Genomic DNA, 24,328 nt, shown 5'->3' with positions numbered 1-24,328 from the left:
AAATGTATTGATCTTAGTAGGAAATCAACTAAATGTATTGATCTTAGTAGGAAATCAACTGAATGTATTGATCTTAGTAGGAAATCAACTAAATGTATTGATCTTAGTAGGAAATCAACTAAATGTATTGATCTTAGTAGGAAATCAACTAAATGTATTGATCTTAGTAGGAAATCAACTAAATGTATTGATCTTAGTAGGAAATCAACTGAATGTATTGATCTTAGTAGGAAATCAACTGAATGTATTGATCTTAGTAGGAAATCAACTGAATGTATTGGAGTTAAGTTAATCAATACCACATGACCAAAATGCATCAGTGATTTGTATTTTCCTACAACTTTCTGAAACGTTTCGGAAACGGCACAGGAATGTGTGATGATGATGTGCAATGATGCTAATGATAACCTTCTGGTAGATATGGATATACTCCCCCCCCCCCCCTCCCACCCACCTGTCTGTCTGTTTTCACTAACCCCTGTCTGTCTGTTTTCACTAACCCCTGTCTGTCTGTTTTCACTAACCCCTGTCTGTCTGTTTTCACTAACCCCTGTCTGTCTGTTTTCACTAACCCCTGTCTGTCTGCTTTCACTAACCCCTGTCTGTCTGTTTTCACTAACCCCTGTCTGTCTGCTTTCACTAACCCCTGTCTGTCTGTTTTCACTAACCCCTGTCTGTCTGCTTTCACTAACCCCTGTCTGTCTGTTTTCACTAACCCCTGTCTGTCTGCTTTCACTAACCCCTGTCTGTCTGTTTTCACTAACCCCTGTCTGTCTGTTTTCACTAACCCCTGTCTGTCTGTTTTCACTAACCCCTGTCTGTCTGTTTTCACTAACCCCTGTCTGTCTGTTTTCACTAACCCCTGTCTGTCTGCTTTCACTAACCCCTGTCTGTCTGTTTTCACTAACCCCTGTCTGTCTGTTTTCACTAACCCTGTCTGTCTGTTTTCACTAACCCCTGTCTGTCTGTTTTCACTAACCCCTGTCTGTCTGTTTTCACTAACCCCTGTCTGTCTGCTTTCACTAACCCCTGTCTGTCTGCTTTCACTAACCCCTGTCTGTCTGCTTTCACTAACCCCTGTCTGTCTGTTTTCACTAACCCTGTCTGTCTGTTTTCACTAACCCCTGTCTGTCTGTTTTCACTAACCCCTGTCTGTCTGCTTTCACTAACCCCTGTCTGTCTGTTTTCACTAACCCCTGTCTGTCTGTTTTCACTAACCCCTGTCTGTCTGTTTTCACTAACCCCTGTCTGTCTGTTTTCACTAACCCCTGTCTGTCTGCTTTCACTAACCCCTGTCTGTCTGTTTTCACTAACCCCTGTCTGTCTGTTTTCACTAACCCCTGTCTGTTTCCTACCTGTTTTTCACTAACCCCTGTCTGTCTGCTTTCACTAACCCCTGTCTGTCTGCTTTCACTAACCCCTGTCTGTCTGCTTTCACTAACCCCTGTCTGTCTGCTTTCACTAACCCCTGTCTGTCTGTTTCACTAACCCCTGTCTGTCTGCTTTCACTAACCCCTGTCTGTCTGTTTTCACTAACCCCTGTCTGTCTGTTTTCACTAACCCCTGTCTGTCTGTTCACTAACCCTGTCTGTCTGTTTCACTAACCCCTGTCTGTCTGCTTTCACTAACCCCTGTCTGTCTGTTTTCACTAACCCCTGTCTGTCTGTTTTCACTAACCCCTGTCTGTCTGTTTTCACTAACCCCTGTCTGTCTGTTTTCACTAACCCCTGTCTGTCTGTTTTCACTAACCCCTGTCTGTCTGTTTTCACTAACCCCTGTCTGTCTGTTTTCACTAACCCCTGTCTGTCTGTTTTCACTAACCCCTGTCTGTCTGTTTTCACTAACCCCTGTCTGTCTGTTTTCACTAACCCCTGTCTGTCTGTTTTCACTAACCCCTGTCTGTCTGTTTTCACTAACCCCTGTCTGTCTGTTTTCACTAACCCCTGTCTGTCTGTTTTCACTAACCCCTGTCTGTCTGTTTTCACTAACCCCTGTCTGTCTGTTTTCACTAACCCCTGTCTGTCTGTTTTCACTAACCCCTGTCTGTCTGTTTTCACTAACCCCTGTCTGTCTGTTTTCACTAACCCCTGTCTGTCTGTTTTCACTAACCCCTGTCTGTCTGTTTCACTAACCCCTGTCTGTCTGTTTTCACTAACCCCTGTCTGTCTGTTTTCACTAACCCCTGTCTGTCTGTTTTCACTAACCCCTGTCTGTCTGTTTTCACTAACCCCTGTCTGTCTGCTTTCACTAACCCCTCCCTGTCTGTCAAAAGTAAATATTTCCAGACCTCAGACGTGGTCTCCTGATGTGAGTTGTTTTAAGACTTGGAAGATCCAATTCTGTTGTTTAAAAATAATAATAATTAAAGTGTGATTTTGAAAGCGAAACCCTGAAAGAACAAAACGAGGGGAAAAAACCTAAACGGACAAATCAACAGATTTTCTAGGCGCCTTATCAGTGATCTCTCTACTTCTTTAGTTATTTCACAAACAGCTCTGGCTGTTGGACCACACCCTGTGTTCATCTTCATTTCCTTCCCAAGCATCACTGGGTTTACCACAGCAGTGGTTTCATGTTCTCTCCTACTTTCTAACGCAGGAGATGTGAGGGGCATTCTGGGGAACGAGATGATAAACTGGACAAATTGTGATCTGGGGGGTGTGTAAAGAGATCTGCATGGTTATTACAATATTCAAATACTTGTGAGACTATTTTAAAACACAGGCTTTTTCTAAATATATAATCCATGTGACATTGTGGCATAGAAGGACATTTAAAATGCTTCATTTATAAAACGGCTAACTTTTCAATGTGCTTTTTATAACATGTGTCCAGGAGACTTCATGTGGAACTTAGCTTGTTGTTTGTTGGCCAATGTGTAACAAGTGGACTGAGGGTTACGTAATGAAATGCAAAATTACCCAATGAAGTTGGTGAAATGAGGAGTAGGTGACAAGGAGCCACCAACGGGGAGGTTGTTGTATCTGAATGGGGTTGTAGGTGACAAGGAGCCACCAACGGGGAGGTTGTTGTATCTGAATGGGGTTGTAGGTGACAAGGAGCCACCAACGGGGAGGCTGTTGTATCTGAATGGGGTTGTAGGTGACAAGGAGCCCCCAACGGGGAGGCTGTTTTATCTGAATGGGGTTGTAGGTGACAAGGAGCAACCAACGGGGAGGTTGTTCTATCTGAATGGGGTTGTAGGTGACAAGGAGCCACCAACGGGGAGGTTGTTGTATCTGAATGGGGTTGTAGGTGACAAGGAGCAACCAACGCGGAGGCTGTTGTATCTGAATGGGGTTGTAGGTGACAAGGAGCCACCAACGGGGAGGTTGTTGTATCTGAATGGGGTTGTAGGTGACAAGGAGCCACCAACGGGGAGGCTGTTGTATCTGAATGGGGTTGTAGGTGACAAGGAGCCACCAACGGGGAGGCTGTTGTATCTGAATGGGGTTGTAGGTGACAAGGAGCCACCAACAGGGAGGCTGTTGTATCTGAATGGGGTTGTAGGTGACAAGGAGCCCCCAACGGGGAGGCTGTTTTATCTGAATGGGGTTGTAGGTGACAAGGAGCAACCAACGGGGAGGTTGTTCTATCTGAATGGGGTTGTAGGTGACAAGGAGCCACCAACGGGGAGGTTGTTGTATCTGAATGGGGTTGTAGGTGACAAGGAGCCACCAACGGGGAGGCTGTTTTATCTGAATGGGGTTGTAGGTGACAAGGAGCCACCAACGGGGAGGTTGTTGTATCTGAATGGGGTTGTAGGTGACAAGGAGCCACCAACGGGGAGGTTGTTGTATCTGAATGGGGTTGTAGGTGACAAGGAGCCACCAACGGGGAGGTTGTTGTATCTGAATGGGGTTGTAGGTGACAAGGAGCCACCAACGGGGAGGTTGTTGTATCTGAATGGGGTTGTAGGTGACAAGGAGCCACCAACGGGGAGGTTGTTGTATCTGAATGGGGTTGTAGGTGACAAGGAGCCACCAACGGGGAGGCTGTTGTATCTGAATGGGGTTGTAGGTGACAAGGAGCCACCAACGGGGAGGTTGTTGTATCTGAATGGGGTTGTAGGTGACAAGGAGACACCAACGGGGAGGCTGTTTTATCTGAATGGGGTTGTAGGTGACAAGGAGCCACCAACGCGGAGGTTGTTGTATCTGAATGGGGTTGTAGGTGACAAGGAGCCACCAACGGGGAGGTTGTTGTATCTGAATGGGGTTGTAGGTGACAAGGAGCCACCAACGGGGAGGTTGTTGTATCTGAATGGGGTTGTAGGTGACAAGGAGCCACCAACGGGGAGGTTGTATCTGAATGGGGTTGTAGGTGACAAGGAGCCACCAACGGGGAGGTTGTTGTATCTGAATGGGGTTGTAGGTGACAAGGAGCCACCAACGGGGAGGCTGTTGTATCTGAATGGGGTTGTAGGTGACAAGGAGCCACCAACAGGGAGGTTGTTGTATCTGAATGGGGTTGTAGGTGACAAGGAGACACCAACGGGGAGGCTGTTTTATCTGAATGGGGTTGGGGGAAAAGCACAGCATGTAGCTTCAATTATCCTAGCTAGCTATAACTGGCTAGCTTCTCCAGGCTACTCCAGTAAAGACAGTCACTGTTATGTGGTGATAAATAACATTGTAGCTGCTCTCTTTCTCTCTCTCTCTTTCTTTCTCCCTTTCTCTCCCCCCCTACCAGTTAGCTAGTCTTGACTGTAACTGAGAGGCCTTGGTTACCTCTCTCTCTCTTATATTTATATATATATATATATATATATATATATATATATATACACACAACTCTGGATCTCCAAGCCAGTTCTACTGCTTTAGTTCATTGTTCCCCTCTGAGTCACTGATTTAGACCTGGGACACCAGGTGGGTGATTCCCCTCTAATCAGGGACTGATTTAGACCTGTGACACCAGGTGGGTGATTCCCCTCTAATCAGGGCCTGATTTAGACCTGGGACACCAGGTGGGTGTAATTAATGATCAGGTAGAACAGAAAACCATCAGGCTCCGGACCTCGTAGGGTCAGAGTTGAATACCCTGCTCTAAAAAGTGCACTCTTTTGTACCAGGGCCCATAGCCATTTGGGACGTAGCCTAGGCCTACATTAGAGAGAGAACACCAGTTAAGACCTTGTTGTTCAGGCCACGTGGTGCTATCTCCACCCAAGTCTAACGTAGGGTGAGGTATCCTAGGCCTTTATGACAGAGATAATGAAATCAAGTGTATTTATATAGCCCTTCTTACATCAGCTGATATCTCAAAGTGCTGTACAGAAACCCAGCCTAAAACCCCAAACAGCAAGCAATGCAGGTGTAGAAGCACAGTGGCTAGGAAATGTCAGTTGGCTTTTCATAGCTGATCATTGAGAGCATCTCTACCGCTCCTGCTGTCTCTAGAGAGTTGAAAACAGCAGGTCTGGGACAGGTAGCACGTCCGGTGAACAGGTCAGGGTTCCATAGCCGCAGGCAGAACAGTTGAAACTGGAGCAGCAGCACGGCCAGGTGGACTGGGGACAGCAAGGAGTCATCATGCCAGGTAGTCCTGAGGCATGGTCCTAGGGCTCAGGTCCTCCGAGAGAGAGAGAGAATTAGAGAGAGCATACTTAAATTCACACAGGACACCGGATAAGACAGGAGAAGTACTCCAGATATAACAGAATGACCCGAGCCCCCTGAAACAAACGACTGCAGCATAAATACTGGAGGCTGAGACAGGAAGGGTCAGGAGACACTGTGGCCCCATCCGATGATACCCCCGGACAGGGCCAAACAGGCAGGATATAACCCCAACCACTTTGCCAAAGCACAGCCCCCACACCACTAGAGGGATATCTTCAGCCACCAACTTACCATCCTGAGACAAGGCCGAGTATAGCCCACGAAGATCTCCGCCACGGCACAACACAAGGGGGCGTCAACCCAGACAGGAAGACTACTTCAGCGACTCAACCAACTAAAGTGATGCACCCCTCCTAGGGATGGCATGAAAGAGCACCAGTAAGCCAGTGACTCAGCCCCTGTAATAGGGTTAGAGGCAGAGAATCCCAGTGGAAAGAGGGGAACCGGCCAGGCAGAGACAGCAAGGGCGGTTCGTTGCTCCAGAGCCTTTCCGTTCACCTTCCCACTCCTGGGCCAGACTACACTCAATCATATGACCCACTGAAGAGATGAGTCTTCAGTAAAGACTTAAAGGTTGAGACCGAGTTTGCGTCTCTGACATGGGTAGGCAGACCGTTCCATAAAAATGGAGCTCTATAGGAGAAAGCCCTGCCTCCAGCTGTTTGCTTAGAAATTCTAGGGACAATTAGGAGGCCTGCGTCTTGTGACCGTAGCGTACGTGTAGGTATGTACGGCAGGACCAAATCAGAGAGATGGGTAGGAGCAAGCCCATGTAATGCTTTGTAGGTTAGCAGTAAAACCTTGAAATCAGCCCTTGCCTTAACAGGAAGCCAGTATAGTGAATGGGGTTGGAGTAACATGATCATATATTTTTTGGTTCTAGTCAGGATTCTAGCAGCCGTATTTAGCACTAACTGACGTTTATTTAGTAGCTGGAAAGCTGCATTGCAGTAGTCTAACCTAGAAGTGACAAAGGCATGGATAACACAGGAAGACAGTTAAGGCCCTGTTGTTCAGGCCACATGGTGCTATCTCCACTCCAGTCTAATGTAGGGTGAGGTAGCCTAGGCCTATATTACAGAGAGATAACACCAGTTAAGGCCCTGTTGTTCAGGCCACATGGTGCTATCCTCCACTCCAGTCTAATGTAGGGTGAGGTAGCCTAGGCCTATATTACAGAGAGATAACACCAGTTAAGGCCCTGTTGTTCAGGCCACATGGTGCTATCCTCCACTCCAGTCTAATGTAGGGTGAGGTAGCCTAGGCCTATATTACAGAGAGATAACACCAGTTAAGGCCCTGTTGTTCAGGCCACATGGTGCGATCTCCACTCCAGTCTAATGTAGGGTGAGGTCATATACTATAGTATAGATCGTCCTATACTACAAATAGAGGCTTTATATTAGTCTTGTTGAACCCGATCTATAGCCTGATTACCATGACATGCTGGTGTTGGGTGATTCCTCACCAGACTATAACAACACAGACCAGGATTGTGATGTAATCCACACAGGGTCCTTTGGAGAAAGGATTGTTGACATATATTGAGAAATGATTCAAGTTGGAATATTTGACGTTTTGGCCTTACGCAGGCCTATTGTTAAAAGATGGAATCCGCCGTAGGTGGTCTCACATGGTACCACGGCCGCACCACCACCACCGTTATTCATGTTTTTGTTGCAGAGCTGAGGAGCAGTATGGTAAAATAAATTGCTGTACATATTGTGCTCTTCTATCGCACATGATGTCCGAGAGGAGAAAACGTCTCGTTGCTGTAACTGTTGTTGTAACGTCACAAATGGACGTGGCTGTTTTCACCATAAAGGATTTCAGCTGATAACGTTCAATGCAGATGGTTTTTTTTAACCTTTTTTTAATATCAAATTATTTCTGGGAAACAATGAAGCACCTTATTGTGATTGTATTCAATTCAAATGGTTGAAAATAAACCAAAAATTGCTTCTCAGCAATGAGCAATTTCTCAAGCAGGAATTTAGCTAGGGCTGTCTGGGAGTGGTCTGTGTGGGGAAACGAGCTGTTATTGGTCGATGTTTGGAACACTCTCTCTTTCCTAGCCACTGTGCTTCTACTTCTGCATTGCTTCCTGTTTGGGGTTTTAGGCTGGGTTTCTGTACAGCACTTTGAGATATCAGCTGATGTAAGAAGGGCTTTATAAATACATTTATAAAGCCCTTCTAGCCTCTCTGGGCTAGGTCTATAGCCTCTCTGGGCTAGGTCTATAGACTTTCTGGGCTAGGTCTATAGCCTCTCTGGGCTAGGCTAATAGCCTCTCTGGGCTAGGTCTATAGCCTCTCTGGGCTAGGTTAGGTCTATAGACTTTCTGGGCTAGGTCTATAGCCTCTCTGGGCTAGGCTAATAGCCTCTCTGGGCTAGGTCTATAGCCTCTCTGGGCTAGGTCTATAGCCTCTCTGGGCTAGGTTAGGTCTATAGCCTCTCTGGGCTAGGTTAGGTCTATAGCCTCTCTGGGCTAGGTTAGGTCTATAGCCTCTCTGGGCTAGGCTAATAGCCTCTCTGGGCTAGGTCTATAGCCTCTCTGGGCTAGGTTAGGTCTATAGCCTCTCTGGGCTAGGTTAGGTCTATAGCCTCTCTGGGCTAGGTCTATAGCCTCTCTGGGCTAGGTCTATAGCCTCTCTGGGCTAGGCTAGGTCTATAGCCTCTCTGGGCTAGGCTAGGTCTATAGCCTCTCTGGGCTAGGCTAGGTCTATAGCCTCTCTGGGCTAGGTTAGGACTATAGCCTCTCTGGGCTAGGTTAGGACTATAGCCTCTCTGGGCTAGGTTAGGACTATAGCCTCTCTGGGCTAGACTAATAGCCTCTCTGGGCTAGACTAATAGCCTCTCTGGGCTAGACTAATAGCCTCTCTGGGCTAGGCTAATAGCCTCTCTGGGCTAGGTCTATAGCCTCTCTGGGCTAGGTTAGGTCTATAGCCTCACTGGGCTAGGTCTATAGCCTCTCTGGGCTAGCTCTATAGCCTCTCTGGGCTAGGCTAGGTCTATAGCCTCTCTGGGCTAGGCTAGGTCTATAGCCTCTCTGGGCTAGGTTAGGACTATAGCCTCTCTGGGCTAGGTTAGGACTATAGCCTCTCTGGGCTAGACTAATAGCCTCTCTGGGCTAGACTAATAGCCTCTCTGGGCTAGACTAATAGCCTCTCTCTCTGGGCTAGACTAATAGCCTCTCTGGGCTAGACTAATAGCCTCTCTGGGCTAGGCTAATAGCCTCTCTGTGCTAGACTAATAGCCTCTCTGGGCTAGACTAATAGCCTCTCTGTGCTAGGCTAATAGCCTCTCTGTGCTAGGCTAATAGCCTCTCTGTGCTAGGCTAATAGCCTCTCTGTGCTAGACTAATAGCCTCTCTGGGCTAGGCTAATAGCCTCTCTGGGCTAGGCTAATAGCCTCTCTGGGCTAGGCTAATAGCCTCTCTGGGCTAGGCTAATAGCCTCTCTGGGCTAGGCTAATAGCCTCTCTGGGCTAGGCTAATAGCCTCTCTGGGCTAGGCTAATAGCCTCTCTGGGCTAGGCTAATAGCCTCTGGGCTAGACTAATAGCCTCTCTGGGCTAGGCTAATAGCCTCTCTGGGCTAGGCTAATAGCCTCTCTGGGCTAGGCTAATAGCCTCTCTGGGCTAGGCTAATAGCCTCTCTGGGCTAGGTTAGGGGATCTCACACGGTATGACGATCAGAAGAGGATCCCAGTCACATTAGGAAGTAGAGGTTAACTGAAGTTAGTTTCCTGCTGAAACACAGTTCTGGTAAACCACAGTGTGGCTGTGACACTTGTGTTCCTCTTTGGCCACCATGTGGACTGTGTTTACTAGGTTGCTTTCACTGTGTGGTGAGCCCTCAGCACCTTTCACTGCCTGGAGTTCAGAGGAAAAGTCAAACAAATGATTCATTAACAATCATGTCTGTTATGGAAAGCAGAGTGAGTGTAATCATGTCTGTTATGGAAAGCAGAGTGAGCGTAATCAGACTACCTACCACAGCTGTGTTTCTGTGGCTCTGAATGCCCATTAAGGAATAGTCGGTTATAGATACTCAACCAAATAGTCTTTCTTTATGGCCTTTCCTGTCTTTGTGTTTGTACCATTGGCCGGTGGGAGGCTTTCCCTGGTCGAGGTCGTTGAGTTGGTGTGGCTTATGTGACAAATGGAAAATAAAAAAAATCTGAACCTTTAAACTGATAACGTTTTTCCCATTTAAAATGCAAATAGAAATGTCCATGTGAATTGACAAGGCAGCTGTGGTCAGTCATAGTTTAGGTCTCACGGTGCCTTTTCAGATGGGGAAGCATGGCCCCTGTACCTCTGTTACTGTACCTCACCAAGTCTGCATATCCTTCTCATTTAACTTCTCAAAGTGTTGTCATGGTTCCTCGACTCCTTGCACGTCGACTCCCATTTCTGATTTGTCAACATTTTGATTCCGCAAGGAATTGACTCCGAAGATTCAATGTTTTTGGAACGGAGGAGACTGATTCGTTTGCCGTACTTCCGAGGACAAAAACACTTGCGTCTTTCATAGCGAGGTGAGGGGCACAGTACTGGCAGGTCAGCAGACAGTCAGAACCGTGCACTAGGCCTCTCTATCAGTACTGGCAGGTCAGCAGACAGTCAGAACCGTGCACTAGGCCTCTCAGTACTGGCAGGTCAGCAGACAGTCAGAACCGTGCACTAGGCCTCTCAGTACTGGCAGGTCAGCAGACAGTCAGAACCGTGCACTAGGCCTCTCTATCAGTACTGACAGGTCAGCAGACAGTCAGAACCGTGCACTAGGCCTCTCTATCAGTACTGGCAGGTCAGCAGACAGTCAGAACCGTGCACTAGGCCTCTCTATCAGTACTGACAGGTCAGCAGACAGTCAGAACCGTGCACTAGGCCTCTCTATCAGTACTGGCAGGTCAGCCACCAAGCAGACAGTCAGAACCGTGCACTAGGCCTCTCTATCAGTACTGGCAGGTCAGCAGACAGTCAGAACTGTGCACTAGGCCTCTCTATCAGTACTGGCAGACAGTCAGAACCGTGCACTAGGCCTCTCTATCAGTACTGGCAGGTCAGCCACCAGACAGACAATCAGAACCGTGCACTAGGCCTCTCATTACTGGCAGGTCAGCCACCAAGCAGACAGTCAGAACCGTGCACTAGGCCTCTCATTACTGGCAGGTCAGCCACCAGACAGACAGGCCTAGTGCACTAGGCCTCTCATTACTGGCAGGTCAGCCACCAGACAGACAGGCCTAGTGCACGGTTCTGACTGTCTGCTGACCTGCTAGTACTGATAGAGAGGCCTAGTGCACGGTTCTGACTGTCTGCTGACCTGCTAGTACTGATAGAGAGGCCTAGTGCACGGTTCTGACTGTCTGCTGACCTGCTAGTACTGATAGAGAGGCCTAGTGCACGGTTCTGACTGTCTGCTGACCTGCTAGTACTGATAGAGGCCTAGTGCACGGTTCTGACTGTCTATCAGTGCAGGTCAGCCACCAGACAGACAGGCCTAGTGCACTAGGCCTCTCATTACTGGCAGGTCAGCCACCAGACAGACAGGCCTAGTGCACTAGGCCTCTCATTACTGGCAGGTCAGCCACCAGACAGACAGGCCTAGTGCACTAGGCCTCTCATTACTGGCAGGTCAGCCACCAGACAGACAGGCCTAGTGCACGGTTCTGACTGTCTGCTGACCTGCTAGTACTGATAGAGAGGCCTAGTGCACGGTTCTGACTGTCTGCTGACCTGCTAGTACTGATAGAGAGGCCTAGTGCACGGTTCTGACTGTCTGCTGACCTGCTAGTACTGATAGACAGGCCTAGTGCACGGTTCTGACTGTCTGCTGACCTGCTAGTACTGATAGACAGGCCTAGTGCACGGTTCTGACTGTCTGCTGACCTGCTAGTACTGATAGACAGGCCTAGTGCACGGTTCTGACTGTCTGCTGACCTGCTAGTACTGATAGACAGGCCTAGTGCACGGTTCTGACTGTCTGCTGACCTGTCAGTACTGATAGAGAGGCCTAGTGCACGGTTCTGACTGTCTGCTGACCTGCTAGTACTGATAGACAGGCCTAGTGCGGTTCTGACTGTCTGCTGACCTGCTAGTACTGATAGACAGGCCTAGTGCGGTTCTGACTGTCTGCTGACCTGCTAGTACTGATAGAGGCCTAGTGCACGGTTCTGACTGTCTGCTTGGTGGCTGACCTTACAGACAGACAGGCCTAGTGCACGGTTCTGACTGTCTGCTTGGTGGCTGACCTTACAGATAGACAGGCCTAGTGCACTGTTCTGACTGTCTGCTTGGTGTCTGACCTTACAGACAGACAGGCCTAGTGCACGGTTCTGACTGTCTGCTTGGTGGCTGACCTTACAGATAGACAGGCCTAGTGCACGGTTCTGACTGTCTGCTTGGTGGCTGACCTTACAGACAGACAGGCCTAGTGCACGGTTCTGACTGTCTGCTTGGTGGCTGACCTTACAGACAGACAGGCCTAGTGCACGGTTCTGACTGTCTGCTTGGTGGCTGACCTTACAGACAGACAGGCCACCAGACAGACAGGCCTAGTGCGGTTCTGACTGTCTATCAGTGCAGGTCAGCCACCAGACAGACAGGCCTAGTGCGGTTCTGACTGTCTATCAGTGCAGGTCAGCCACCAGACAGACAGGCCTAGTGCACGGTTCTGACTGTCTATCAGTGCAGGTCAGCCACCAGACAGACAGGCCTAGTGCACGGTTCTGACTGTCTGCTTGGTCGCTGACCTTACAGACAGACAGGCCACCAGACAGACAGGCCTAGTGCACGGTTCTGACTGTCTGCTTGGTGGCTGACCTTACAGACAGACAGGCCTAGTGCGGTTCTGACTGTCTGCTGACCTGCTAGTACTGATAGACAGGCCTAGTGCACGGTTCTGACTGTCTGCTTGGTGGCTGACCTTACAGACAGACAGGCCTACTGCACGGTTCTGACTGTCTGCTTGGTGGCTGACCTTACAGACAGACAGGCCTAGTGCGGTTCTGACTGTCTGCTGACCTGCTAGTACTGATAGACAGGCCTAGTGCACGGTTCTGACTGTCTGCTTGGTGGCTGACCTTACAGACAGACAGGCCTAGTGCGGTTCTGACTGTCTGCTGACCTGCTAGTACTGATAGACAGGCCTAGTGCACGGTTCTGACTGTCTGCTGACCTGCTAGTACTGATAGAGAGGCCTAGTGCGGTTCTGACTGTCTGCTGACCTGCTAGTACTGATAGACAGGCCTAGTGCACGGTTCTGACTGTCTGCTTGGTGGCTGACCTTACAGACAGACAGGCCTAGTGCGGTTCTGACTGTCTGCTGACCTGCTAGTACTGATAGACAGGCCTAGTGCACGGTTCTGACTGTCTGCTTGGTGGCTGACCTTACAGACAGACAGGCCTACTGCACGGTTCTGACTGTCTGCTTGGTGGCTGACCTTACAGACAGACAGGCCTAGTGCGGTTCTGACTGTCTGCTGACCTGCTAGTACTGATAGAGAGGCCTAGTGCGGTTCTGACTGTCTGCTGACCTGCTAGTACTGATAGAGAGGCCTAGTGCGGTTCTGACTGTCTGCTGACCTGCTAGTACTGATAGAGAGGCCTAGTGCGGTTCTGACTGTCTGCTGACCTGCTAGTACTGATATAGAGGCCTAGTGCACGGTTCTGACTGTCTGCTGACCTGCTAGTACTGATAGAGAGGCCTAGTGCGGTTCTGACTGTCTGCTGACCTGCTAGTACTGATAGAGAGGCCTAGTGCGGTTCTGACTGTCTGCTGACCTGCTAGTACTGATATAGAGGCCTAGTGCACGGTTCTGACTGTCTGCTGACCTGCTAGTACTGATAGAGAGGCCTAGTGCACGGTTCTGACTGTCTGCTGACCTGCTAGTACTGATAGAGAGGCCTAGTGCGGTTCTGACTGTCTATCAGCATTGAAAAGCTGTATCTTGCAATGTCTCGCTAGGATATTGAGATGAGGTGAGATGATTCACTCTCACACAGTCACACACAGTTTCTGGCCATGTCCACGGGTTTGCTTCATATGGTAACCAGGGCACCAAAACTGCGGAGAAGTCGAGCCTCGTACTTCCAAACGCTCTTAGTTGTTGTGGAAATTGACCCACTGTGCTGTTCACTGTCTGCGTCTATTCCATTTAAATGACACAACATCCCCAGGCCTCTACAGCCGAACATCTAGTTAGGCCTCAACACTGAAAATAAGGTTTTGTGATAACTGCACTGTGATTTTAATTGTGTTTTTTTTATAGGTTAGGAATTTTTCTCAGCGTTATGGTTCCCAATTTGGTTTAAAAGTTTGACCGTTCATAGCCCTATTTGCTCCATCCTGCAGTATGTCTAGACGACTCCTTTTCACTTCCTGGTTCTGCTGTGGGTGTTCTGCGTTTTGTCCAGTAGGGGGAGTCGTAGGTTCACAAACTGGACAGATCTGTTTCAGCCCTGTTGTTTTGTTCCCAGTTCACACACCACCCTCAGCTTGGTGTTTAGCCATCAGATGGCGTTATGAGTCTCTGTTAGAAGGATCATGTAGCCTCAGTCTCCTAATATCAACCCATTACTTCCGCAGCCCACTGACTTTAAAGCACTAACTTCAGGCTTTGTGTACAAGGTAGTGCACTGGCTATCAGAGCCCTCCCTCCACTCTGTCCCACAGCAGCCCAGCCTACACTGTTGTTTAGGTGGTATCTCAGCCCTGCACAGCCTACACTGTTGGTTAGGTGGTATCTCAGCCCTGCCCAGCCTACACTGTTGGTTAGGTGGTATCTCAGCCCAGCCTACCCTTTTGGTTAGGTGGTATCTCAGCCCTGCACAGCCTACACTGTTGTTTAGGTGGTATCTCAGCCCTGCCCAGCCTACACTGTTGGTTAGGTGGTATCTCAGCCCAGCCTACCCTTTTGGTTAGGTGATATCTCAGCCCTGCCCAGCCTACACTGTTGTTTAGGTGGTATCTCAGCCCTGCCCAGCCTACACTGTTGGTTAGGTGGTATCTCAGCCCAGCCTACCCTTTTGGTTAGGTGGTATCTCAGCCCTGCACAGCCTACACTGTTGGTTAGGTGGTATCTCAGCCCAGCCCACCCTGTTGGTTAGGTGGTATCTCAGCCCAGCCCACCCTGTTGGTTAGGTGATATCTCAGCCCAGCCCACCCTGTTGGTTAGGTGGTATCTCAGCCCAGCCCACCCTGTTGGTTAGGTGGTATCTCAGCCCAGCCCACCCTGTTGGTTAGGTGATATCTCAGCCCAGCCCACCCTGTTGGTTAGGTGGTATCTCAGCCCAGCCCACCCTGTTGGTTAGGTGGTATCTCAGCCCAGCCCACCCTGTTGGTTAGGTGATATCTCAGCCCAGCCCACCCTGTTGGTTAGGTGGTATCTCAGCCCAGCCCACCCTGTTGGTTAGGTGATATCTCAGCCCAGCCTACCCTGTTGGTTAGGTGATATCTCAGCCCAGCCCACCCTGTTGGTTAGGTGGTATCTCATCCCAGCCTACCCTGTTGGTTAGGTGGTATCTCAGCCCAGCCAAGCCTGTTGGTTAGGTGGTATCTCAGCCCAGCCTACCCTGTTGGTTAGGTGGTATCTCAGCCCAGCCTACCCTGTTGGTTAGGTGATATCTCAGCCCAGCCCACCCTGTTGGTTAGGTGGTATCTCAGCCCAGCCCACCCTGTTGGTTAGGTGGTATCTCAGCCCAGCCAAGCCTGTTGGTTAGGTGGTATCTCAGCCCAGCCTACCCTGTTGGTTAGGTGTTATCTCAGCCCAGCCTACACTGTTGGTTAGGTGGTATCTCAGCCCAGCCTACACTGTTGGTTAGGTGGTATCTCAGCCCAGCCTACCCTGTTGGTTAGGTGGTATCTCAGCCCAGTCTACACTGTTGGTTAGGTGATATCTCAGCCCAGCCTACACTGTTTGTTAGGTGGTATCTCAGCCCAGCCTACCCTTTTGGTTAGGTGGTATCTCAGCCCAGCCTACCCTTTTGGTTAGGTGGTATCTCAGCCCAGCCTACACTGTTGGTTAGGTGATATCTCAGCCCAGCCAAGCCTGTTGGTTAGGTGGTATCTCAGCCCAGCCTACCCTGTTGTTTAGGTGATATCTCAGCCCAGCCTGCCCTGTTGTTTAGGTGATATCTCAGCCCAGCCTACCCTGTTGGTTAGGTGACATCTCAGCCCTTCCCAGCCTACACTGTTGGTTAGGTGATATCTCAGCCCAGCCTACCCTGTTGGTTAGGTGACATCTCAGCCCAGCCTACCCTGTTGGTTAGGTGACATCTCAGCCCAGACTACCCTGTTGGTTAGGTGACATCTCAGCCTAGACTACACTGTTGGTTAGGTGGTATCTCAGCCCAGCCTACCCTGTTGGTTAGGTGGTATCTCAGCCCAGTCTACACTGTTGGTTAGGTGATATCTCAGCCCAGCCTACACTGTTTGTTAGGTGGTATCTCAGCCCAGCCTACCCTTTTGGTTAGGTGGTATCTCAGCCCAGCCTACCCTTTTGGTTAGGTGGTATCTCAGCCCAGCCTACACTGTTGGTTAGGTGATATCTCAGCCCAGCCAAGCCTGTTGGTTAGGTGGTATCTCAGCCCAGCCTACCCTGTTGTTTAGGTGATATCTCAGCCCAGCCTGCCCTGTTGTTTAGGTGATATCTCAGCCCAGCCTACCCTGTTGGTTAGGTGACATCTCAGCCCTTCCCAGCCTACACTGTTGGTTAGGTGATATCTCAGCCCAGCCTACCCTGTTGGTTAGGTGACATCTCAGCCCAGCCTACCCTGTTGGTTAGGTGACATCTCAGCCCAGACTACCCTGTTGGTTAGGTGACATCTCAGCCTAGACTACCCTGTTGGTTAGGTGACATCTCAGCCCAGACTACCCTGTTGGTTAGGTGACATCTCAGCCCAGACTACCCTGTTGGTTAGGTGACATCTCAGCCTAGACTACCCTGTTGGTTAGGTGACATCTCAGCCTAGACTACCCTGTTGGTTATGTGACATCTCAGCCCAGACTACCCTGTTGGTTAGGTGACATCTCAGCCTAGACTACCCTGTTGGTTAGGTGACATCTCAGCCCAGCCTACCCTGTTGGTTAGGTGACAAATCAGCCCAGACTACCCTGTTGGTTAGGTGACATCTCAGCCTAGACTACCCTGTTGGTTAGGTGACATCTCAGCCCAGACTACCCTGTTGGTTAGGTGACATCTCAGCCCAGCCTACCCTGTTGGTTAGGTGACATTTCTTGTTGCCCATTTTTGTTCATTTGAAATGTGTCCCGATTTTGCACCCTATTCCCTACACAGTGCACTTCTTCTGACCAGAGCCCTGTGACTATATAGGGAATAGGATGCAGGCTATGTCTCTGTGGGATGATGTATGGAGACTGGTATCTGAACGTTCTGTCTCGCCTTGTGACCCTAACGACATTCATCATGTTTCAGATCTAACTCCCCTGTTCCCTGACCTTGTATCTCCCCTGTTCCCTGACCTTGTAACTCTCCTGTTCCCTGACCTTGTAACTCCCCTGTTCCCTGACCTTGTAACTCTCCTGTTCCCTGACCTTGTAACTCTCCTGTTCCCTGACCCTGTAACTCTCCTGTTCCCTGACCTTGTAACTCCCCTGTTCCCTGACCTTGTAACTCTCCTGTTCCCTGACCTTGTAACTCTCCTGTTCCCTGACCCTGTAACTCTCCTGTTCCCTGACCCTGTAACTCTCCTGTTCCCTGACCTTGTAACTCTCCTGTTCCCTGACCTTGTAACTCCCCTGTTCCCTGACCTTGTAACTCTCCTGTTCCCTGACCTTGTATCTCCCCTGTTCCCTGACCTTGTAACTCTCCTGTTCCCTGACCTTGTGTGTTTCAGATCTAACTCCCCTGTTCCCTGACCTTGTATCTCCCCTGTTCCCTGACCTTGTAACTCTCCTGTTCCCTGACCTTGTAACTCCCCTGACCTTGTAACTCTCCTGTTCCCTGACCTTGTAACTCCCCTGACCTTGTAACTCTCCTGTTCCCTGACCTTGTCTGTTTCAGATCTAACTCCCCTGTTCCCTGACCTTGTATCTCCCCTGTTCCCTGACCTTGTATCTCCCCTGTTCCCTGACCTTGTAACTCTCCTGTTCCCTGACCTTGTAACTCCCCTGTTCCCTGACCTTGTAACTCTCCTGTTCCCTGACCTTGTAACTCCCCTGACCTTGTAACTCTCCTGTTCCCTGACCTTGTGTGTTTCAGATCTAACTCTCCTGTTCCCTGACCTTGTATCTCCCCTGTTCCCTGACCTTGTAACTCTCCTGTTCCCTGACCTTGTCTGTTTCAGATCTAACTCTCCTGTTCCCTGACTTTGTGTGTTTCAGGTCTGTGTACGATGACCAGCCTAATGCCCACAAGAGGTTTATGGAGAAGCTTGAGGTCAGGATCCGTAACCATGACAGAGAGATAGAGAAGATGTGCAACTTCCACCACCAGGGGTTTGTGGACGCCATCACCGAGCTGCTCAAAGTCCGTGCCGACGCAGAGAAACTGATGGTGAGACAGGAGACCCAATCAAATCAAAGTGTATTAGTCACGTGCTGCGAATATAACAGGTGTAGTGAAATGCTGACTTACAGGCTCAAACCAACAGGTGAAATGCTGACTTACAGGCTCAAACCAACAGTGCGAAAAAAAAGGTGTGTGTGTGTGTGTGTGTGTGGTGTGTATGGTGTGTGTGTGTTGTGTGTGGTGTGTGTGTGTGTGTGTGTGTGTGTATGGTGTGTGTGTGTTGTGTGTGTGTTGTGTGTGGTGTGTGTGTGTGTGTGTGTGTGTGTGTGTGTGGTGTGTATGGTGTGTGTGGTGTGTGTGTGTGTGGTGTGTGTGTGTGTGTGTGTGTGTGTGTGTGGTGTGTGTGTGTGTGTGTGTGTGTGTGTGTGTGTGTGTGTGTGTGTGTGTGTGTGTGTGTGTGTGTGTGTGTGTGTGTGTGTGTGTGTGTGTGTGTGTAGATAAGTAAAGAAATAAAACAACAGTAAAAAGACATTTGAAATAAGAGTAGCGAGGCTACATACAGACACCTGTTAGTCAGGCTGATTGAGGTAGTATGTTAAAGTGACTATGCATGTTTGATGAACAGAGAGTAGCAGTAGCGTAAAAAGAGAGCTAAAGAAATGGAAACTATGGATCTATCTACTCTACCTCTATGTTCAACCAGGGATAGTAGTGGATCTATCTACTCTACCTCTATATTGAACCATGGATAGTAATGGATCTATCTACTCTACCTCTATGTTCAACCAGGGATAGTAGTGGATCTATCTACTCTACCTCTATGTTCAACCAGGGATAGTAGTGGATCTATCTACTCTACCTCTATATTGAACCATGGATAGTAATGGATCTATCTACTCTACCTCTATATTCAACCAGGGATAGTAGTGGATCTATCTAGTCTACCTCTATATTGAACCATGGATAGTAATGGATCTATCTACTCTACCTCTATATTGAACCATGGATAGTAATGGATCTATCTACTCTACCTCTATGTTCAACCAGGGATAGTAGTGGATCTATCTACTCTACCTCTATGTTCAACCAGGGATAGTAGTGAATCTATCTACTCTACCTCTATATTGAACCATGGATAGTAATGGATCTATCTACTCTACCTCTATGTTCAACCAGGGATAGTAGTGGATCTATCTACTCTACCTCTATATTGAACCATGGATAGTAATGGATCTATCTACTCTACCTCTATGTTCAACCAGGGATAGTAGTGGATCTATCTAGTCTACCTCTATATTGAACCATGGATAGTAATGGATCTATCTACTCTACCTCTATGTTGAACCAGGGATAGTAGTGGATCTATCTAGTCTACCTCTATATTGAACCATGGATAGTAATGGATCTATCTACTCTACCTCTATGTTGAACCAGGGATAGTAGTGGATCTATCTACTCTACCTCTATGTTCAACCAGGGATAGTAGTGGATCTATCTACTCTACCTCTATGTTCAACCAGGGATAGTAGTGGATCTATCTACTCTACCTCTATATTGAACCATGGATAGTAATGGATCTATCTACTCTACCTCTATGTTCAACCAGGGATAGTAGTGGATCTATCTAGTCTACCTCTATATTGAACCATGGATAGTAGTGGATCAATCTAGTCTACCTCTATGTTCAACCAGGGATAGTGTTGGATCTATCTAGTCTACCTCTGTTCAACCAGGGATAGTAGTGGATCTATCTAGTCTACCTCTATGTTCAACCAGGGATAGTAGTGGATCTATCTAGTCTACCTCTATGTTCAACCAGGGATAGTATTGGATCTATCTACTCTACCTCTATGTTGAACCAGGGATATCAGTGGATCTCTCTAGTCTACCTCTGTTCAACCAGGGATAGTAGTGGATCTATCTAGTCTACCTCTATGTTCAACCAGGGATAGTAGTGGATCTATCTAGTCTACCTCTATGTTCAACCAGGGATAGTGTTGGATCTATCTACTCTACCTTTGTTCAACCAGGGATAGTAGTGGATCTATCTAGTCTACCTCTATGTTGAACCAGGGATATCAGTGGATCTATCTAGTCTACCTCTGTTCAACCAGGGATAGTAGTGGATCTATCTAGTCTACCTCTATGTTCAACCAGGGATATCAGTGGATCTCTCTAGTCTACCTCTATCTTGAACCAGCGATAGCATCCCCCCTCAGCCCTCTCTCACCCCCCCCCCCTCAAAGTTTTGAGGATCAACTAGAAGCACAGAAGGACGTAAAAGAAGGTCACATGTAGAAATGGGTGAACTTCCCCTTTTAAGGGTTCTTATAGAGAAGGAACTATGAGAGGTTTCTCCTCCTAGATGACATCATTCACTGTCTCCCTCCCCCAGGACTGAGCCGGTCTAGGTTCCCCCAGGACTGAGCTGGTCTAGATTCCCCCAGGACTGAGCTGGTCTAGGTTCCCCCAGGACTGAACCGGTCTAGGTTCCCCCAGGACTGAGCTGGTCTAGGTTCCCCCAGGACTGAGCTGGTCTAGATTCCCCCAGGACTGAGCTGGTCTAGGTTCCCCCAGGACTGAGCTGGTCTAGGTTACCCCAGGACTGAGCTGGTCTAGGTTCCCCCAGGACTGAGCCCGTCTAGGTTCCCCCAGGACTGAGCCGGTCTAGGTTCCCCCAGGACTGAGCTGGTCTAGATTCCCCCAGGACTGAGCTGGTCTAGGTTCCCCCAGGACTGAACCGGTCTAGGTTCCCCCAGGACTGAGCTGGTCTAGGTTCCCCCAGGACTGAGCTGGTCTAGATTCCCCCAGGACTGAGCTGGTCTAGGTTCCCCCAGGACTGAGCCGGTCTAGGTTCCCCCAGGACTGAGCCGGTCTAGGTTCCCCCAGGACTGAGCCGGTCTAGATTCCCCCAGGACTGAGCCGGTCTAGGTTTCCCCAGGACTGAGCCGGTCTAGGTTTCCCCAGGACTGAGCCGGTCTAGGTTCCCCCAGGACTGAGCCGGTCTAGGTTCCCCCAGGACTGAGCTGGTCTAGGTTCCCCCAGGACTGAGCCGGTCTAGATTCCCCCAGGACTGAGCCGGTCTAGATTCCCCCAGGACTGAGCCGGTCTAGGTTCCCCCAGGACTGAGCCGGTCTAGGTTCCCCCAGGACTGAGCCGGTCTAGGTTCCCCCAGGACCGAGCCGGTCTAGGTTCCCCCAGGACCGAGCCGGTCTAGGTTCCCCCAGGACCGAGCCGGTCTAGGTTCCCCCAGGACCGAGCCGGTCTAGGTTCCCCCAGGACCGAGCCGGTCTAGGTTCCCCCAGGACTGAGCCGGTCTAGGTTCCCCCAGGACTGAGCCGGTCTAGGTTCCCCCAGGACTGAGCCGGTCTAGGTTCCCCCAGGACTGAGCCGGTCTAGGTTCCCCAAGGACTGAGCCGGTCTAGGTTCCCCCCGGACTGAGCCGGTCTAGGTTGACCTAATGATGCCTCCCCCAGGACTGAGCTGGTCTAGGTTCCCCCAGGACCGAGCCGGTCTAGGTTCCCCCAGCCCAGCTGCACCGAGGCCAGCTCTCTTTAACTCTCTTTCCCCAGCTGAAAGTGGTCATTAGATGAGTAGATGGTCTGATTGGTCGACCCAAGGTTGTAACTGGACCAATCATTAGCCAGTATATGAAGCATGTTCAGATAACAGGGCAGCAAGTACTGCAGCAGATCAACTAGCTCACTGGCCATTTTTCTCCCACAGATTAATGAGACTTTTTAATTAACCCCAGAATAAATGGCTTCCTTATTACCATGAGCTAATGAGACGCAATGTGGGAACCTCCCTGTGTGGTCGTTCTGTCCCCCTGCACCTGCAGCTGCCTACCTCCCTCCTAACTCAGCCTGAGTTATCTCCGGATCCCTCCACTCTGTGAATCAACCAGCCAGTGACTGTTTTGTATTCAGCTCTGAAACCCAATGTTTAATTACCAGAAAATGCAGTGGGCTCTTTCACTGTAGACAATGAATGGCACATAGAGCTCATTGAGGTTATCAGGAAAGGGCCCACTGGTCAATTGGGTCATTGAATTGAATTGTTTGACAAGACCTGTAGAGACAAGTAGAGTTCAAACATCCTCAACGTAGAATTGACAAGTTTGTCACAGAATCTGTTGGGGGGGAAGGACTGTCATAATCTATTACGCCGCATAAAAGCTTCCATGCCGACCAACAGTTCCAAGTTCCCGTTGCTGATTGAATCAGAATTTGCCTTTGTCCCTGTGCCCTCATGGAGGCTGATCTGATTACAAGGTGAGCAGCTACGACAGGAAGTTGTCTGACAGTAGTGATCTTTTTATTTAAGGGCCAGGTTACCGACACGAACAGAAGACTACAAGACGCCGGCAGAGAGGTAAGACTCTTCGTCCCCCGTGTCAGTGTTGCCTGTGGTCAGTTAGAGGACAGATGGAGACAGGAAGAACCTCTGACTGACCTCTCTGGGTAATTGGGGAGGTCTTAACTCTTTTGACCTCTCTTATGTAAGGTGACAGCCCAAACGGAGGAGGTGATTCGCTGTCGGATACAGCAGAGGAACATGACTACCACTGTGGAGAGACTACAGCTGTGTATACCTGGTGAGATATAATATAACATCTATAAACACTGTGTGTTCTGAAAGCTACCTCTCCCCTCTCTTCTTTCTGTTCTAAAAGCTACCCCTTCTTTCTGTTCTAAAAGCTACCTCTTCTTTCTGTTCTTAAAGCTACCCCTTCTTTCTGTTCTTAAAGCTACCTCTCTTCTTTCTGTTCTAAACGCTACCTCTCCCCTCTCTTCTTTCTGTTCTTAAAGCTACCCCTTCTTTCTGTTCTTAAAGCTACCTCTCTTCTTTCTGTTCTAAAAGCTACCCCTTCTTTCTGTTCTAAAAGCTACACCTTCTTTCTGTTCTTAAAGCTACCCCTTCTTTCTGTTCTTAAAGCTACCTCTCTTCTTTCTGTTCTAAAAGCTACCCCTTCTTTCTGTTCTAAAAGCTACACCTTCTTTCTGTTCTTAAAGCTACCTCTCTTATTTCTGTTCTAAAAGCTACCCCTTCTTTCTGTTCTAAAAGCTACACCTTCTTTCTTCTCTTCTTTCTGTTCTAAAAGCTACCCCTTCTTTCTGTTCTAAAAGCTACACCTTCTTTCTGTTCTAAAAGCTACACCTTCTTTCTGTTCTTAAAGCTACCTCTCTTCTTTCTGTTCTAAAAGCTACCCCTTCTTTCTGTTCTAAAAGCTACACCTTCTTTCTGTTCTAAAAGCTACACCTTCTTTCTGTTCTTAAAGCTACCTCTCTTCTTTCTGTTCTAAAAGCTACCTCTCTTCTTTCTGTTCTTAAAGCTACCTCTCTTCTTTCTGTTCTAAAAGCTACCCCTTCTTTCTGTTCTTAAAGCTACCCCTTCTTTCTGTTCTAAAAGCTACCTCTTCTTTCTATTCTAAAATCTAACTCTCCCCTCTTATTGTTCCTTTTTGCAGTCCTCGAAATGTACAGTAAATTGAAGGAGCAGCTGGAATCCAAAAGGTATGTGCACTTCCTTACTCTCCTCACTATGGTCACTGTTGTCGTCATCAATGTTACTCCACCACAATATATTAACAATAAAGTCCCTGTCTCTAGACAACATGGTGCTTTGGACAGTAAGACCTTAACGCTTTCCTAGAAACCCTCTCTGGCTCAATATAGCTCACAATCAAAAGGCACGCTGTCTTTACGTCTCAGAATTCTGAACAATTCACAGAAATAATGACTGAAGGAAACTGTGCATAGAAGCTATTTCAATGGAACCAAGCAGAGGGGAAGTGAAGCTCACGCTGTACCTGACAGTGATGACCCTTCCCCGTCGCTTAACGTCTGTTTAATCAGTCACAACACATCACGGGGAGAGGTCACCATTCAAACGCAGGACAGTTGACCTTGTGTGTGTGCCCTTCTTCACAGCACAGCGCTGGCCTAGACAACATTGCTGTCACAGGCGCCGGTTAGAGAGTTGGAAAGAGACTTCCTAGCTTTGCCATCGATGGCTTCTGTGACATCATGGGCAGCGCCACTGAGGGAAATATATATTTTAAAGTAGACCACTTTCTTCTATATGTTTATTGGCGGTAGACAAACTGAAAATGGACAGGCCTCTAGCGCCTCCCTCTGGAGTGGACAGGCCTCTAGCGCCTCCCTCTGGAGTGGACAGGCCTCTAGCGCCTCCCTCTGGAGTGGACAGGCCTCTAGCGCCTCCCTCT

General features: G+C 48.9%; 1 protein-coding gene across 9 annotated transcripts in view; it reads left to right on the top strand.

The window, feature by feature from the left end:
• Nucleotides 1–24,328, top strand: part of exoc6 (exocyst complex component 6) — a 135,506-nt gene that overhangs the window by 17,243 nt on the left and 93,935 nt on the right. For all 9 annotated transcript variants that reach the window (XM_031813027.1, XM_031813026.1, XM_031813030.1 and 6 more), the window contains exons 2-5: nt 17,973–18,144; nt 22,426–22,473; nt 22,606–22,696; nt 23,570–23,615. In XM_031813027.1, the coding sequence (XP_031668887.1) occupies nt 17,973–18,144; nt 22,426–22,473; nt 22,606–22,696; nt 23,570–23,615 (357 nt within the window). The remainder of the gene's footprint in view (nt 1–17,972; nt 18,145–22,425; nt 22,474–22,605; nt 22,697–23,569; nt 23,616–24,328) is intronic.

Source organism: Oncorhynchus kisutch, unplaced genomic scaffold (genome assembly GCF_002021735.2).
Source record: "Oncorhynchus kisutch isolate 150728-3 unplaced genomic scaffold, Okis_V2 Okis04b-Okis11a_hom, whole genome shotgun sequence".
In the NCBI taxonomy this organism is placed as follows: domain Eukaryota; kingdom Metazoa; phylum Chordata; class Actinopteri; order Salmoniformes; family Salmonidae; genus Oncorhynchus; species Oncorhynchus kisutch.
This window is presented reverse-complemented; position numbering and strand designations above follow the sequence as displayed.